Source organism: Ptychodera flava, chromosome 8, assembly GCF_041260155.1.
Source record: "Ptychodera flava strain L36383 chromosome 8, AS_Pfla_20210202, whole genome shotgun sequence".
Taxonomy (NCBI): Eukaryota; Metazoa; Hemichordata; class Enteropneusta; family Ptychoderidae; genus Ptychodera; species Ptychodera flava.
Window position 1 is genome coordinate 9,245,104 of NC_091935.1, and position 17,611 is coordinate 9,262,714.

At 37.6% G+C, this 17,611-nt stretch overlaps 1 protein-coding gene across 2 annotated transcripts in view; it reads left to right on the top strand.

Moving 5' to 3' along the window:
* The first annotated feature begins 4,238 nt into the window (after positions 1-4,238).
* The window catches only part of LOC139138410 (rho GTPase-activating protein 29-like), a 58,355-nt gene continuing 44,982 nt past the window's right edge, over positions 4,239-17,611 (top strand). The window contains exon 1 of one of the 2 annotated variants that reach the window (XM_070706781.1): positions 4,239-4,714. In XM_070706781.1, coding sequence (XP_070562882.1) covers positions 4,610-4,714 — 105 coding nt within the window. In that variant the 5' untranslated portion in view covers positions 4,239-4,609. Of the gene's footprint in view, positions 4,715-7,464; positions 7,591-17,611 lie in introns of those variants that run through there. The other variant, XM_070706784.1, reaches the window with a different exon arrangement.

Genomic DNA, 17,611 nt, shown 5'->3' on the forward strand with positions numbered 1-17,611 from the left:
GACTAAGGTGCACGGGTAGCAACAACAGAAAGAAGGTCACCAAACTATTTCACTTAAAGGGATCATCAAATTGAAAACTATTTCATCAAACAGCTAACAAAATCAAACACAGATATTTAAATTGAAGAAGTGAAAAAGTATAAGTGTTTTGTTCATAGTAACCAACATTTCTATTTTCAAGAAGAAAACAAACATCATGTGACATTATAACTCTAAAACGTTTTTTTTTTTTTTCACATTCCAATGGATTTCAAATCCATTAAATTACACTCATGTAATTCAAATTACACATTACTTTTGAGGTTCACCAAAATGAAGAAAGAAGAATAAAAAATATGTATCATTACCAGAACGTTTATTGTCTCGATCTTGTTTTCTATCGTTTTTCTTCCTAACGAAAGAGGGCGCTCGCACAATCAGACCGCACCAAGTACGTGACTTATGCTCCCGATTGTGATCAGCCTGAAGACTCATAACTGCCTTTAAATCCATGTCTACAATGAACAACACAGCTTGTCCAGCTTATGTCCATTTTGAAGTTCTATCCTTTGGATAATCAAATTGGTCTTATTCTTTACATCTTCAGTCATAAATACGAGTTTTTCCATGCAAGATTTTGCACCGTGAAAAACACACATTAACATTTTATTTCACATAACCTCACTGACAGTCATTTAAGAGTCTATAGTCTCCACAAGCACCCGTTTTCGATTCTGTTTTGTCAGATTAGTCAGTATGTACTTGCTAGGGAAGTGCAATTGCTACTATAGTCTGATTTAAGGTAGCATGCTCCTCGATGACATATATTCGGACTCTCTAACTTTCTTTTCTGATCTGCTACCAGTGGGGTTCACTTTGAAGCTCTTGGTGTAAGAAAACTTTTCACCGGCTTAGTTTTTCGAATATCGAAAATTTTATTTTTCTCCATAGAGTTAACACAGGGACGGCAGCCATTTTGAATTTCAGCTATCAGAAAATCTTAGCTAATTTGTCTCTCGAGTACCAAATTTTGCATGGTGACCTGTGATTTTTATTATTGATTTTGAAAGAGAATGGTTGAAAGAGTCTTCGAGGAAAGTTTGAGAAACAGCTTAAATCTTTCACTTTCGAGGCGCGTACAACCTTAAAGACTTAGCAATAAACTTTCTCAGGCGCCCTATATCAAAAGCGCGCGTGGAAATATAGTTCACAGGGCCAGGGTATAAGAATGCACACATATGCAAAGAGGTGAAATTTTTGCAAGCATGCATGCAACTTTTACACATTGTACGCTCGTACCATGAGGAATGGATTACAGTAAGAAATACACGGTCAATATTCATGGCAGAAGACTAAGAATAACTTTTCATTGAATATTGAATAGATTTTGTTTGTGTTAACTACAAGGATGATAACTGTAACTCGATAATAGTAAAGTTTCACTGTTTATATATTTTAGAAAATATTTGCAGTAGTTTCTTCTTCTTCACCCCTCAATATGTGCACCTGATCGAGCAATTTTAACCAATACTGCAAATTCAATTGGGGGGAAAGGCAACCGGCTTTCATTTTGCAATTATCAAAAGAAATACTTTTCGTTGTCTGTTCCACCCCAAAAAGCTCTTATCGAAATACTTAGTATACAGCTCTTCAGTATACATCGTGTGTCTATGTGTCTGTGTGTCTGTATGTCTGCCTGTCTGTCTGTGAGAGAGAGAGAGAGAGAGAGAGAGAGAGAGAGAGAGAGAGAGAGAGAGAGAGAGAGAGAGAGAGAGAGAGAGAGAGAGAGAGACATGCTTGATAGACCCTTTCCCGGTTATCCCACAATGCATTGCCGTGACAGTAACAAAAACATACTAATTTTGTACAAAAATGATATACAAGAATGACACGACTTTGCAATGCCAAAAAATGCCTCATGTATTTTGTATTCATCATCGATGAAAATATAACATACTCTACGGCTAAAAAGTTCTATGAGTATCGTAAATTTTGTATACCCTAGCGCGCACTGCATCATGGAACCGGTAAAAGATCTATGGTGACGATCGACTGAACTTCAGTCCGGACTAGAAGTAATTTAAGAATGTTCAACATTGCATGCACTCGCGGTCTTATGTCCACTGTCCATCAGTGTCGCAAGAGATGCGCTACATCAGCTTATGGACGGAAATCTATGATCACAAGAGTGACAAGTGCAATTTTTTTTTATTTAAAGCCTGTAAAGTTAAGTCTGAAGTAAGCAAGCAAGCAAGCAAGCATGCATTCAATTATTTTATCAAATATTTCCCCGCCATTTTCCCATTTTGTACACATTTTTTTGGGGGAAAAAGTAACCGTTTTCTATATCAGAAATGTGTACAAAAGCAGCAGGTCTGGGGTCGTGCATCAGTGACCTGGCAGATGTGTAAATTATAATTTTTCGAAAGAAATAAAGTAGCTACATACGAAACATATGAAGAAACATCGTGGAATCGGTTTTAATTTCGACTGCGTCGAAAATGTGGTGAAAATTAAAATCAGTATCTTAAGTATTGATCTTGTGAACAAAATGACTTTCTGTTGTACATTAGGAGATCGTTCAACAGTGAGCTCGCATGGGGTTTTGTACATGATTGAAATTGTGTGCTGACCGAAAATGAAGTTCGTTCACATTGAAAATATAAACGTAACTTACAGACGAAAATTTCCTATGATAAAATTTTGATCATAGGAGGAAAACAACATATGGTATTATACAAGCTTTTACCTTCGATATGAAATGTACAAATTTATCCGGCCTTCGTTATAGTTCAGTTTTCAACATAGAGGGCGCCCTTCGAACTCGATTGTTCGCCTAGCGCACCCATAAAATATATAAATTTCACACAATTTAATTTCAAAATTTTCATGTTTTGTATATTTTCCGTGGGATTTAAATTCATTAATTAGCTACAGAATCAAAATTTCCTTTTACTACTTCTAGTATTATTACTATGTAACATTTTAATTGGCGGATTTCATGTATTGCGAAAATAGCGAAATTTAATCCAAGTGATTAATGAATCTTAGGGGATATTTACGAGATGAAGTAGATTTTCATTGACTTCTTTGCAGAATTAGTCCTCTTGAGTTGTTGTCAAAAATAAATCATGTCTGTTTTTGCTCCCTTTATAGCAAAAAAATCTAAGAATAGAAACAAGCTGACTAAAAAATTACATCTTGGTCAGTTATTGCCACTGGCACTAGCATCAAGTTGTAAACAAACGATGTTATCTTTGTCTATCAGAAAAGCTACATATAATAAATGCTGATAAATCTACGCTATTAAACAAATGTTTCGTGATGTTTTTTAAGTGTCGCCACCAAAAAATATTGTTTATTGCATTTCACCTAAGACCGTCGCAAAATGGTACGTCCCAACCATATATATATATATATATATATATATATATATATATATATATATATATATATATATATATATATATATATATATATATATATATTCATTTCTGACCATGTCTTTATAATTCAAAATTTGATCCATCAGGCGCTATCAGATTCCATCATTTCCTGGTGTCCGATGAATATTAAATGCGAATGACATGTGTCATTATCGTCAGGGATTCTTGCAATCTTCGCAAACACTGTAAACTAGAGATCAAAATATGTTTTTATTACATTTGCAAAACTCAATGACATCAAATTGGTACAAGTGTTCGTCCGCTCGCTGGTGGGAGATTTTTTAGGTGTTACAGTGGCTATACAATATCATGTAGAATGCCTCTTAGGACAGATATTCAGACTCATAAACTTTATCTGGCCCTTGTTGTGGCTTATTTTGAAGCCTGTCGAGTAAAACAGTCTTCATCGGCCACAGTCACTCGTGATCTATTCAGCTCAGGGACTATTCGCCCCATAGCGAGAAAAAACCTGCTTATGTGCACTCGTCTATGAGGCGAATAGTCCCAGTGCTGAATAGATCACGAGTGATTGTGCACCGGCCTAGAATTGTGAGAATTGGGCATACACAGGCAGCAATTTTAATTTCAAACATAGGTAAATGTTGGGTAATTGGTTTCTCTGGTACCAACATTTCCACGGTGGACCAAAATTTTTATTCTCATTTTGAAAGAGAATATATCGTTCAAAGTTTGTTTTTAACTTAGCGCCTTGAGGGCGTAGTGACACCAGTTCAAACGCATCCATATCCGTACGTCAGGAGCAGGAGAGGACGCAACGTTTCTGGTCACATGATCATGCGCGACTCTCTAGTTACTGATTGATAATTTGCATAAGAATAGACACATGATGGCGGTCGAGAGCAGATTGAAGACTTCTGCTTTGCTGCATAACAATTCAATTACTCATTCTAAGGAGTTCCCTGTTTAAATTTTGAATTCTCCTTCCTGGTAATCACTAAATTAATTTGGGATTAATCGGCACTCTTCGGAAGCGCTGTCGTGATCCTGGAATGTTGCGGGAACTGTGAGAAGACAGAGGCGTCTGTGAAGAACTCTGTATTGTGTGTCACACACACACACACAGTCTACTTGTGCCAGGTTCGTAGGGTCCTCCCTTCCAGCGAACCAGATTCCGATGGTTAGCTTCGATGTTGTGGTTGCATCAATAACAAATATCCATAACAATGTCAGCCGTCGGGAGGATGTTGTTTTCCGGTGGCACCAAGAAGCTGAGGAAAATCTCGAGGGTAGAAGAGAGACCAATAAGTCCAACTACCCTCTCTCCTACGGTAAGTCTGACATTCAACTTCTTGTGGCTGTGCTATGTATGTTTTGTGATTGGTATGGATCCGGAGCAAGAAAGCGCTTGAGGCCTTCGCGGGGCTTGTCGCTTAGTCGAATCCGTTTACACGTTTGCAGTGGTGTTACCGAGTGCCTTGTGAAAGAGACAGCTATCCTGTTCCAAGGTCTTGCAAGCCAATAACGTACTGGAAATGGGTCACGATCGGTAGCTTGTAATGCCGCGCCTACTAGTACACGATCCAGTTGTGTTTCTGCACTGCCAAAATTTACACTTCAAAAGCTCTTGTTTCCAGCCAAGTATGTGTATAGCTTGACGTGTGATCGTACACTGTGATCAAGCAAGCCCGGGGGCCGTACAAGCTGCCGTATGGCTCAAGAATGGTTGCTATTTTGCGAAGGGAATTATCTGTAGTCTGACTTTATTGCCTTCCTTCTGTGGTCAATGCCACAGTTTCCACTGAGAAGACGATTGTAACCGGTTCCATAGACTATCAGATCGTCTGACACTGTGTGACAGCAGATCGTACTATACTTGTACAGTTCTTATAGTTGCTGGGTCTTTTCATAGACCTTAAGGTCTATGGTCTTTTGTTTTGTCATGTATATGTCAACACCTAGTGTTATTTTTGGAGTGGGTAGTAGTCGAATGACACAACAAATTCACTGGCGACAACGTGAAGTGTGTGGGGACAAAGTAGTACATCTAATTTATGGCCCGAACTAGAACTTGATGTATCGGTATTGTCGGCTTACGACCCCTTAAAGTTAAAGTAAAAACGTTTATAACTACTGCTCCCCTTTGTCTGTAAAACCTATTCGTGTTCCGATAATGTCATTAATATAAGTGTTACTATACCGTTGTGTACATAAATAGTCCTACCTTCCATTAGGGAGGTGGAGGGGTCGACCCGCTTTTCAACAAGGGATCGGTGTAGTAGTAGAATTTCTGATGATGTAGAATGCTTGTTCTTTGTCCTCTTCTATCTCCCATATGGCTCACAATCGTTAGAAGTACATGATATTGCAAAATGTTGGGAAGAATTGAAATGCTCAGACTGACTTACACATTTTATTTAACCTATAAATCAAAGCTGGAAACACCTCATGTGCAAATGAAGGTAATTAAAAATAACAGTGACATGGCTTTTTAGATGGTTAAAAGATGCCCATGTTTTGACGCCTTCCATCCCCACTGCCCTGTGTTGAGGTCATACTTTGCCCAAGAAAACAGTTCCATTGGACCAAACCATAGCAGTGAAAGGGTTACTTTGAAAAAATTCTCACCAGTGAAAGCTTTTCTTCCACCTCATGACCCTGTAGGAAAATTGCAACATGTCTGACTGGGGTTGTGATACTACCAGTGGTTAACCACTATGCTGTGGATTGCTAGTTTCAGGAAAATCCTAAGGTTTGAATGGCCAGCGGCAAAGTAATGTTGCTTGTGGCTTTTTCGGCAAGTGTTTTTGAAGGGCCTGTCTTTCCAGTCGTCCGTCCACGGTAGACAACTCCACTGTGGCAGCCCTAGCTCTCAGACTGATCATATACAACTGTAAAACTAATGTAAATATTTTGGTTATCTCATGGTGTTGTGGTTCCGGAGGGGGTGGGGCATTAGGAATGAGGTTATTTTGATTGATGCAAGTACCCATGGCACTGAAGCAGCAATATCATGGCCTCTTTCGTCTCTCTGGTTCTCCTTATAATAAGCCCAACCACAACATGGAAAGTATTGAAGGAGTTATATGATTTGTTGGGATGAAATGAGTCGGGGTTCCAAACTTTGAAATCACTGTTTTACCACAGTTTTACAGGTATTGTTGCAGTCCCTCTATCATTGGAGGAACAGTAGATGTGTTTAAATCTTGCTTGACAAGTTTACCACAGCTGGTCGTAGTATGATACCAAACTGGTTCTAATGCCAAACCATCGACTGCATAAATAGGTCCAGTCAGTCAACTGGGTTTAAAGTGAAGAAAGGTCAAAGGTTATCTCGTGGCAGAGGAGAACTTAGAGGCAGCCTCGAAATTGGTAATAAAATGCCCTCTCAGGAATTTAACATCTAACCAACATACTTGCCAATGTCTGTATTTTGTTCCTCATAGCTTGCAGATGAACACATTAGCAATTCTGTACTTCTCTGTAAAATGTTTATTACTGTAATGCCATATCATAATATCTGTTATTAAACGCACAGCATAGTACAGAAATTAATCATGTTCATAGTAATATTTTAAATATGAAAGACTTACCAATTATGTAGAAATGTCATATTATTATTCAAATTTTTAAAGTTTTAAAATTGAAAATATCAGTTATTATTGGATGAAGGGTCTGTGACCGTTCCTTCTCATTTGTACATTCATTTTAGGAAAAGGTGTGCTTTAATTTTGACCCTTGATATTTTATGCACTTTTTAATCCTTGTGTTGGTGAGTGACAGTGGTACATTTTTAGGAGCCAAAAGACACACATATCTCCATTTCACACTTTTGCTAAGCAAGTTCTATAAAGTGTTAACTTCAAGTCAGTATTTAGATTCTAAAGGAAGTGCATGTCATGCCCAAATGACATCACTTTAGCCAAATGGAGGAAAAAAACAAGAATCAACAGAAATGGTTACGCTGTATTGTTAGAGACTGACGAGCAAACATGTGAAAAGACAAACTGTGTGCTTGATCAGTGGTGAGAAGTGCTTGTCTTTATGCATGTGTTATGTAATAACCCACAGTTATTTGCGGTGTAGAGGGTTGGTGACAAAAAAAATTTGTAGGGCTTCTCCTTGCTTGGGCTTTATAGAGAATAACTGTGAAATTGTCACGTCCATGTCATTGAAGTGAGATAACTGTCACAGCTGGTCATCCCAGGTAAGAAATTTTGAAAAGATTTGTCAAAATTTTGGGTATTTTTTTTCGTTTGACGTTGGCTGCAATGGTATTTGTCGGTGGCACAACATAGATCAGCAAACACCTAACTGTGTTCTGTATGCTGCGTCGTCATACCGGCTAGTTATTTTTCAACGCGGTATCGCATGTGGAAGGCAAATGGATGGGTGATTTTTACAGTACATTGCCAAAGGCAGTTCCCATTCTGTAAAATCTGAATTTATTTGAGCAATGTACACTTCCATACATGCATGACATAGCCGTAATAGTAGGTGCCTGATGTAACCGCTGTAAGAAGAGACAGGGTTTTGTGTTGACTAACACAGGCCTATCAGATTTATGGTATGAAGTGCTGAAGCCGTGACGGGACATTTTTTGATGAGGGATAACTTCACATGGTCGCTATGCTGAAGTGCCTTTGCTGTATACTCGAAAGTGCACGAGGAACATTAGGTTTTAATCGTTTTTCTGTCGAGGAGAGAAATTTACAAATATGGCGATGATCAATAGAGACCGAGCAATTATTATGATTTACACATGCTTAGTTAAGTTTCAAGTGGATATGGTTAAAAGTATTAACCTTTTGTGGTGTGTACCCAAAGATTTGGATCGATACGGCGGTTACCTCTTTAGACAGCTCAGATTAACTCCATCGACTGGATTTTCGACGTAAAACAAGCAAATCAATAAAGATTACTCAGAGAAATCTCAAAAAGATATTTGCAATAGTAAAAATTCCAGCACCCGTCTTTTGATGAGTAATTTCTGTCTTCTGGTCACTCATATACCAGCGCTGTCAACACGTACAACAAGTTTTCAGATGTTCCAATTCACTAATCTCTCATTACATGAGCATCCTTTTGTTTATTCACACAAGGGTTTCTTGTTGTTGTTTGTTGACAAAGTTAGAGGCAATTACTCGACAACATTTTTGACATTCCAAATTCAAAAGGGTCTACAAGAACAATAACTGCATTCAATAGCCCCGGGGTTGGGAATCCAGTGTGTAACTTACAGAAAGACAATTGTGGCACAAAGAGATTTAGCTAGGATGCTTAACAATCGCATTGTTGTACTTTGAATGACAATAGAATGACAATTATTTGAATATTATCACTGGTCACTGCCCCCTTCATCAATTATTAAGTCAGATTTTGCAGCGATACCCACAATACAAATTGATTGAATCAAATGTCATCATTCGCAACTTTGTTTTTTTTATCTGGACTGTCACCTCCAGATGGGGAAGTTATTAAAGATGTAGAGCTACACGTGATTAGTATGTTGAGTTTTGTCGGTACAATGATTTTATGGCGATAAAGGTTTAAAGAGCTGCAGCCGAAGGGAACCTGTGCAATGACAAATCGGATGACATGATAGTCTGAAACCAGAAGTCTACAGTGTCTATATACATTCGGCATTCTGTACATTTACAGGTGTCAAACGGTTATCACACTGTCACTGATAAAGCTATGAGTGATAGCATATTATCAGTGGAGCAGAAGACTGAACACTGTCTGTGGTGATGGCTGTGGACTTTCTCATTCTTCCTCATTTACACACATATTGCACACCACTGGTCCAAACCTTCCTTATTATAACAATCAGGCTTTCTTAGGGGGCCCCTGAGCCTCCCAAAGCTTTATGAAGCAACCATACCCCCTAGGAGTGTGTAGATAGACACTGTTGAGTCTATGCTCAGCGTTCATCAATCTTACCTCACAATTTTGAAATTTCTTGTAGTTGTTATCTGACACAGCATGCATAGAGTGTGTTCAGTTTCTCAGTAAAAATCACATAAATGTTTCTAGTCTCTTTGAAAAGCCTGAATTTTTTGACACTGATTTTTTTTGCAAAGGCACAAGCAAGTATGGATGCCAGTAAAATACAGGGCTTGAAATATTTTATTTAAAACATGCACAATGGGTATGACAGGCTTTGCGTCGCATGTACTTGCTTCCTGGCGTTTACACAGTGGCCAGGTTTCAGTTCATCATATTCCAAGTTTTCATCTCCATCACAAAGCTCTCGTATTGCATTCTTTGACCATGTGGTCATATTTGTTATTTCTGTTTTGTTTAAATTGCCATCTCTGCACCAGACTTTTATTGCAGGGCAATAGGTAGCTTCATATGAATCCAGTTTCTGTGTTTGACTGATGAATTTAATTTAATTTTCAAAGGAACATTAATAATGTGAAAATCTGTCAGTGAAAATATCCTAAGGCTTGGTGATTTAGCATAATTAGATGAAGATCAGAAATATGCTGTATTATTTCAATATCCATGTATAGTGTGCACATGGTCGGGCACTTTATCTACACCAAGGTAAATGCTGACAGTACTGCATCCACAAATTTGGGCTAATGTGCAGCATCTTGGAAGCTGTTATCTGATTGATTGGCTGAATCTTACTGTTATAATTGAATTATAGAAATAGACTCCCTAAGTTGCCGTGAATAGTGACAATCGACCAATCAGATATAATCTTCTGAGCCAGGGGCACATCAGCAGACAAATTTCAAACCCATCTGCAAGGGCTTTCCTGGTTACCCATAGCTTTAAACTGTATCCTAGCTTACACCCAACGTGAACAACTCCCTAGGTTACTGGTGATTAGTACAAAACTCTGAGTACACTTAGTAAATCTCTAGTCTTGTTATGAAACTGTCACCACAAGATTGCTATGCTACACTTGCATATTGATTGACTTTGTGATATAATCAAATATGGCTGACAGATGGCCATTGTTGGATATTGTTATTTTATTTTATTTGTTTATTTATTAAGATTTATCTAATGTATAAAACTGTGAGAAAAAGGTCTACATAGGATTGGGTGATCAAAACAGGTACAAATCAACTATACAAAGTCAGTCCCCCATAACGCACAACACAACAAGCAAAAGCCATGTTTATGCAGGTCTACATTTGCTACAAAAGCAGAGGACTGTCCATGTACACACGTTTTGAGGCTAAATCAACTATGAAACTTGTTCCAATGTCATTTTTTTATTGCTTGGGTAGGGGAATGGATGGGCCATAACCACCCTGGTAAATTGACCCACAAATTTGCTATGCAATTAAAAAAGAGGTGAGGTGGTGGTAAGGAAGAGTGATATAAAGTGATTTATGTAAACGCAGTGTATTTTGAATTAGCATCGAGACGAATGTTAGAAGATGAAAACTTAACAAACTTGTGTATGTTCATAAAATATAGTCCAGTAATACATTTACAAAAGAACATAAGGTCAAGCACCTCTCTGCATAATGACAAGGGTAAGAGGTGGGCAGAAACCAACCTCTGTTTATAGTAATAGTCAGTATGTTATAATTTGATAATGTTAGTCAGACATTCGGAAAGGGAAGTTATTGTCATGTTTGAAAACAGTACATTGTATTATGAATTCTTTGCAAATATTTTATGTGTTATTTATCAATGACATTCCACTCCATGTCTATAAATTGCATTTTCTGAAAATTTCCTGAAAATTCTGAAGAATTATATAATATCAAACGCATTGAAATCTGACTGCAGACAAATTTGCCGGAATTGACTACTGGTTCTGTCTTTCTCGTAATTCTCTCGACTGTACTTTATTCCGTCTCACCAATGCTTGGTTTCTAATTTACGGCACATCACAGCAGACAGAATTTCCTGGCTGCATAAATCAGATAAAAAGTGCAACAGTGATGACAAAACAAGATGTCGTTCCCGCCCAGGGGTATCCATAAACAGTGCAGGAAATGTGAAAAACACTCATCAGCTTCGAAAGACGGGCAGAAAAAAAGATTGGTTACTTCCCCACAGTCTGTGGAAGGACACAACTTGTGCCCGTGTCAGAGGTCAAAGTTCAGATTCTATCTCAGCGCAGCATGTACATGTAGAATGCACTGTACTATGGCTTCCTTTTGATAATGCAATCAACACTATTTTGAACTCAAAATTTAAAGACATTTAGTTCCCAAAAAATGAATATTTTGCGTTTGAAATCTATAAGTTTTTGTGAACTGACGTCATGTGTTAGCTATGATGTTAACAATTAATGGGAAGGTAGCATTTATATTTAGTCAATTAACATAGTTTATTTATCTCTGGTAATCATTCATCAGTCAATTGTTAGTGTTATTGTAAACACTGTACATATTAATATTTCCAACCTGTGAGAGAAACTGTCAAAGTGTTTTTTGTAATCAAAATATGCGCATTCCTCAAGTTTAATTTGTAATCAAGGATACAAATGTATACACAGCCTAGTTAAATTAACATTAGGAATATTGAATGTGTCTGTTTTGAAAGTTATTATGTTATCAGAACATAGCATATTTATAATTAACAAAGATATGTGTAGCAAGGCCTGTATACAACTGCTGAGAGAGTCCCCTGGTGCAGTGGATAGGTTTGAGAAAGCTCCCTCTAGAGGTCAGAAAGTGCCAGCCCATAGGATGAAAATCAACCCCCAAATGCCCGGAGGTGACACCCTTCGCTTGATGAGGCAATGCAATCTCAACAAAAGTTTGTTAGTGTATGGAATTGATATCAGTGGGTGTCTGGGGCATGCTAATTGACAAAAACTGTTTTGATCGAAACTGTTTATAGAGATAATTGAATCAGTGATTGTGATGTATCAATGTGTGGATCTGAATATAAACAGTTTGTAATGGTTTATCACAGTGTGGTTTTCATATGCCACTCTCAGCTGAGTGATGGTTTTAGGGTATTTTCCCGTTTAAAATTTTCAATGATTGTGAGTTCTACATCAAGAGAAGAGGATATCCATGTGTACTTTATAACATTTGTCCCTTTGTACGCCAAGGTGATATTTGCAGAAAGTTATCTTTCTGGCTGAGAACATCCCCGAAAATAGGTCGATAACCACTCCAAATTGGTTTTGTAATTTTTGAGTTTGGTAATTTTAATCAACATCCATATACAGGATGTTAGTAACCATTTAAAATGATGGGATATCTTAAAGGGCCAGTTACTGTAACTTTTGATGAATTTTTCACCGCTTTTGTTTTGTATTTTGTTGTTCTACTATTCAAAACATGTTGTAACAGCCAGCTGTGTGCCTCGTCAATATAGCGTCTGTACATTTGAAATGCAGTGTTGTTGTGTTATTGTTTACATCTGAATTTTAGTCTGAACCAAATTCACTTGTCAACAATATCAATGCAGTCTACAAATGCCGATAAGCTCAACACCATGTATGTCAACATGCTTTTTTGGAGTAGAACAAGAAACCGTAGTTGACATTAAAAATAGTGAAAAAATCATAAGTAGGTACAGCTCCCAGTCCTGTAGAAGGAATTATTTCTTTGTTAGCTAGGACCAGTGTTTTAAATTAATTGATTTCATAAAAAGCTATGTCAGGGGCTCAGACTACACCGTTCATCTAGAAAATAAAGGGGCTAGCCAGAAATAATTGGTGTGAATAATATTATTGTTTAGCACTAGCAAATGTCACGTGCGCATTGCTATATTTACTGTAATAATTTAGTAATAAACCTATAACCGTGATCAGTACTATTTCCTCATTGCTGCTGTTGTAGGATTGATTAGGGGGAAAGCTTCCCCTTCAAAAGTTTTTTAAACACCTTGCTTACTGTAGGCTTACCTAGTGTAGGTCGTCAGTGCCGTCATGGAGCTAGAAACCGTTTCTAGCTCCATGGTGCTGCGAAACTCAGGAAATTTCAACTGTATTTCAACTGTATGTCACTGCTTGGAAAGGTTTCATACAGTCCTTGACACACCCAAACAGTATATCACTGTCTGAAATTAGAAACGAAACTCAATTTGATTTGGTTGGATCAAATCTCCAACAACAGTTTTATCCAAGTTTATAAGTGTATGGTTTCTTTGGTCATGGATGAAGTAAACTTCAAAAATGGAAAGTTTCTGGCGGTTGTTACTAATGAGCGTAGGAGGGGGAATCACCCAATGGAAGGCAGCATGTCCTATGTATATATGTGCATTTATGTGTGTGTAAATGTGTTTGAGGTCAACCAGAGTACAATAGACTGCTGCGTTCATTGTGTATCTATCAATTGTGCTAAAGAGATCAGTGGGCTGAAGGAAGTGGTACTACGTCTTCACGGAAAATCAAATATCTTTAAAAATCCCATTACTTTGTCTAGAGACCACAGTATGAGCAGTTCCCAGTAAATAGGAATTCACCGCTGTGTGCAAAGAATTGTCAAGTAAACAGATGGTGCTGTATATGGACTTTGGCTGGTAGAAATGTCATGGATTCTTTGGCTGGTAGAAATGTCATGTTTTCAAAGAATCACAAGGAAATTGCTCAAATTTTGACAATCACATGAGAAATTGTCAGTGAGAGTCTACCAGTATAAAGGTTTCATTTTCAGACTTAGGCTTGTCAGTAAAAGTTGAACTTCATATGGTTTTCAATGAGATGAGAGAACTTCTAGCCTCACAGAGAAATTTCGGTCGTCTGTGTTGTGGAAGAGTTGTACACCTTGTGAAGGTAGGTTGGTGCTGATCATCGGTGTGTACATGTATGTGTGTGACAGGTATAGAGGATGTGTGTATGTTGTACATACAGTAGTTACATTGCTGCTCATTGCATACATGTCTGTCATCACAGGGTACTGCCTATGGTTCTTGAAATCAGTACAGCTGTCACCTGCAAGTGTAATTTGTACATTTGATATTCCAAAAGTCAACATCCATATTTAGATGAGAGATGTTCATTGAATGGACGAAAGAGTAAGACTTAAACTTTTGCTCAAACTTTCTTCAGTGAAACTTTTAACCATTCACTTTACCAAACTAGAGCAAAAATCAGGGGTCACCGTGCAAAATTTGGTACCAGAAACACAAATTACCCAACAATTATCGATATTTGAAATTCAAAATGGCAGATATAGCTGTTTTAACTCTATGGGGAAAAATGAAATTTTCGAATTTAAGAAAACTAAGATGGTAATTTGTTTCCTGCTTCAAGAGCTTTGAAGATGAGCCCCAACAAGTGGTAGATCAGAAAAGAATTGTAGAAGTTTGAGAGTCCAAATATCTTTCCCACAGGTTTATTGTACCTTCAAATCAAACCAAGCTTTTGTGAGTTTGGGCTGTGATTATACTAATAGGACAACCTTCCAACTGAATTCAGCCTGCAAAATGGGAATAATAATTTGACATACCGTACTTTTCATTGAATTCAATACGGTAAGTTGTTAACTCTAACAACTTAGGTGAAAGAGGATTTTAATCCATACAAAGAGTAGATCCTTGCCTCGTAAGGTCTCTCCCAAAACTACTGGAATGTAACATGTTGAATTCTCCATTGTTCACTTTGTCATATCTCTCATTTCACATCTTATATTGGCATGCTCTTACATCAACACAACCTTCTCCTCCCCTCAATTAGTGGTCGAATCCTTTCTTTTCTGTGGAGGCTGATTATACCACACTAACTGAATCGAGGGGGAGGTTGGTACCATGTGACTGTTGAGGAGAAAATTTGCTTTCCGAATTTGTCACGAAAACAAAAGTATCAGGAGGTTTTGTTTTCTCATATGGGGGCCTGTAAGTGTAATTTGTAAGTGACTTTGAATCATTACTGAGTTAAGCCATGTATCTGAAAATACAAGGAAACTTTAGCACTCATCTCAAAAATTATGGCAATTGTCAGAAACCTGCCAGAAATTGTTAGGTGGTGAAAGAAAAGGAGTTGTATTAATTAACAGTGTAAGGTTCGGCCCACCCAGGATTCAGCTTGTAGCTTTCATTCACACTTTTCTTTAAACAGAAACGATGACAAGTTTCTTTGGCAAAGTGACAACCACCGGCTCAAACCAGATATATAGGTTAGGACGAATCCATGTCTGTCACCGAAGGCCAAATTGTTTGTAATGTAGAGATTTGAAAATTCCAGCATCTAAGTTTACAAGAAATCATAAACGTGTGGGAATCTAAACTTCTGTTTTCCTGCATGAAATCAAATACATGTTGAGAAGTGTTTTTCTCTCATATGTATACACGACACTCTTTGTATGCCATTTCGGCCCAAGAGAAATCGTGACTGCGGTATTACTTATGAATGAAAATAGCTGATTCATAAGTTTGACTGAAAGTAGGCCATCTTCGTGATTACAATGCTTGTTTTCTATGCCTAGTTTCAAAAAGTATCACTGGCATGAGACTTCTTTATCGCAACTACCAACCTTTCTAGTGGTCAGGAGCTTCTTAAGTGTTTCTCAAGGAAGTCCCTCTTATCATAAAAAAGCTCTGTTCTAGGTGTGACTGTTGGTGTATTTCCTTGTATTCCGGGTCTGTCTGTAAAATGCTTTTTCCTTGTACGACTACCAAAATGTGACAAAATAGGTAGTATTCATCTTTTCATCAGTGTGTTTGTGTGTGTGTGTGTCTGTGTGTGTAAAGTCCAATGTTATTATTGGCAGCTGAACCTGAGCCTGGACCGGAATTCACATGTCAACGTTAACATAGCATTATTGTCTACAACACATTTGGTTTGTCAGGCTACATACTGTGTGTTTCAAGATATTATAGGCAGGAGAAGAAAATATCCTTGATTTCTTGAACAAAAATAAGTTACAGAAAATCAGTATGTTTGATAGAATCGTTTTTTGTTGTGATACTAAATGTGTGCCTGGGAATTAGATGTATCGTCAAATGTGATTGACACATGAAATTGGATGAAATCGTCAGCATCTTTCTTAGTTGCCATGGCAACATCAATTGTCCTCCAAATTCATGCAGGCGCCAGCCAAGATTTACATGTACATGTATGACCTTGGCAGGGTACATTTAGGAGTGACCAGTGCTTTTGTTTATCTCACTGGGCCAGCCACTGTTTAGCCTTGTTCATGTATATGCGCGCCAACCTGATCAGGGAACGTAAGACTTTCAATTCGTAAGTATTTCATTCATCCAGGCAGTTCAAAGACAGCGAAAAGAGGGACCGCAGACACCGTGGTCATTTTCTGTCTCCGAGCGCAAGGATGTAACCATGACAACATCAGAAACATCTAAAGAAAAAAATATCTCAGTTGTAGTACTTACAGTAGATCATCTGTATATCCTTTGTTTCATGTTTGTTATGGTATGCATGGAAATATGTGACCTTTTCAACTTTCTTACAAAAGAAATCAACATCTTGTATCGTTGTATATTTAAGTTTTCAAGCGGAGTTTCAAAGTTGAGTTCGGCGGTGACTGTGGAAGTCATTCATATGAGGTTATGGCTGGTATGATTAATGAGCAAGTGAACCAGGTGGAAGTAAAGGATTAATTGTTCCCAATAAAATGTTGATTTTGTGAAACAAAGTTCAAACGCGGAAGGTGTTCAATATGTAATTTTTTTTTACCCTCAAATGTACAAATGTAGATGTATGTACGTGGTTGGGTCCGTCGTCAGGGGCGATGAACTCAATCAGAAAAAATGTTTGTAAGCCATTAACATTGCTGAAGGCAACCTTTAGTGGTATTGCACATGATGGAATTTGAAAATTAAAAAAAATTGAAATGGGTCGAGTGGCTACTCGGGCAAACAACAAGTAACTTGTCAAGACCAGTTCAAGAACTATTACCCTGAGCAGAACTAAAATGTAGAATTTACTTGAAATAATGGCTTCGGTGATTTTGTCTTGTTATTTACGCATGGACAATATGTCTGTATAACGTGGACATTGAGGAAAAATGTCCCACTGTTGGTATAGCTTGTGTTTTGTACATACCGTAAAAACCCTATCAATTCGACCAGAAAAAATTAATTACGATTGTAAGTAGTTGAATTATTCGAAATTTAGCAAAGCCAAAATAATTTCAGTGGTGGAATTATTAGGGACTTCAACTCTTCAACTGTTTTTGACAGTTCATAAATGATACGCTTACCATCTTGGATGATTGAAATATATAAAGGTGACTTTCCTAAAGTCACGACTTACACATTATGTGCTCTACATTGTTCTGTGTATTCTATCAAAAACAAAATGTTCAAAACAGCTTGATTGGTTGGTCAAA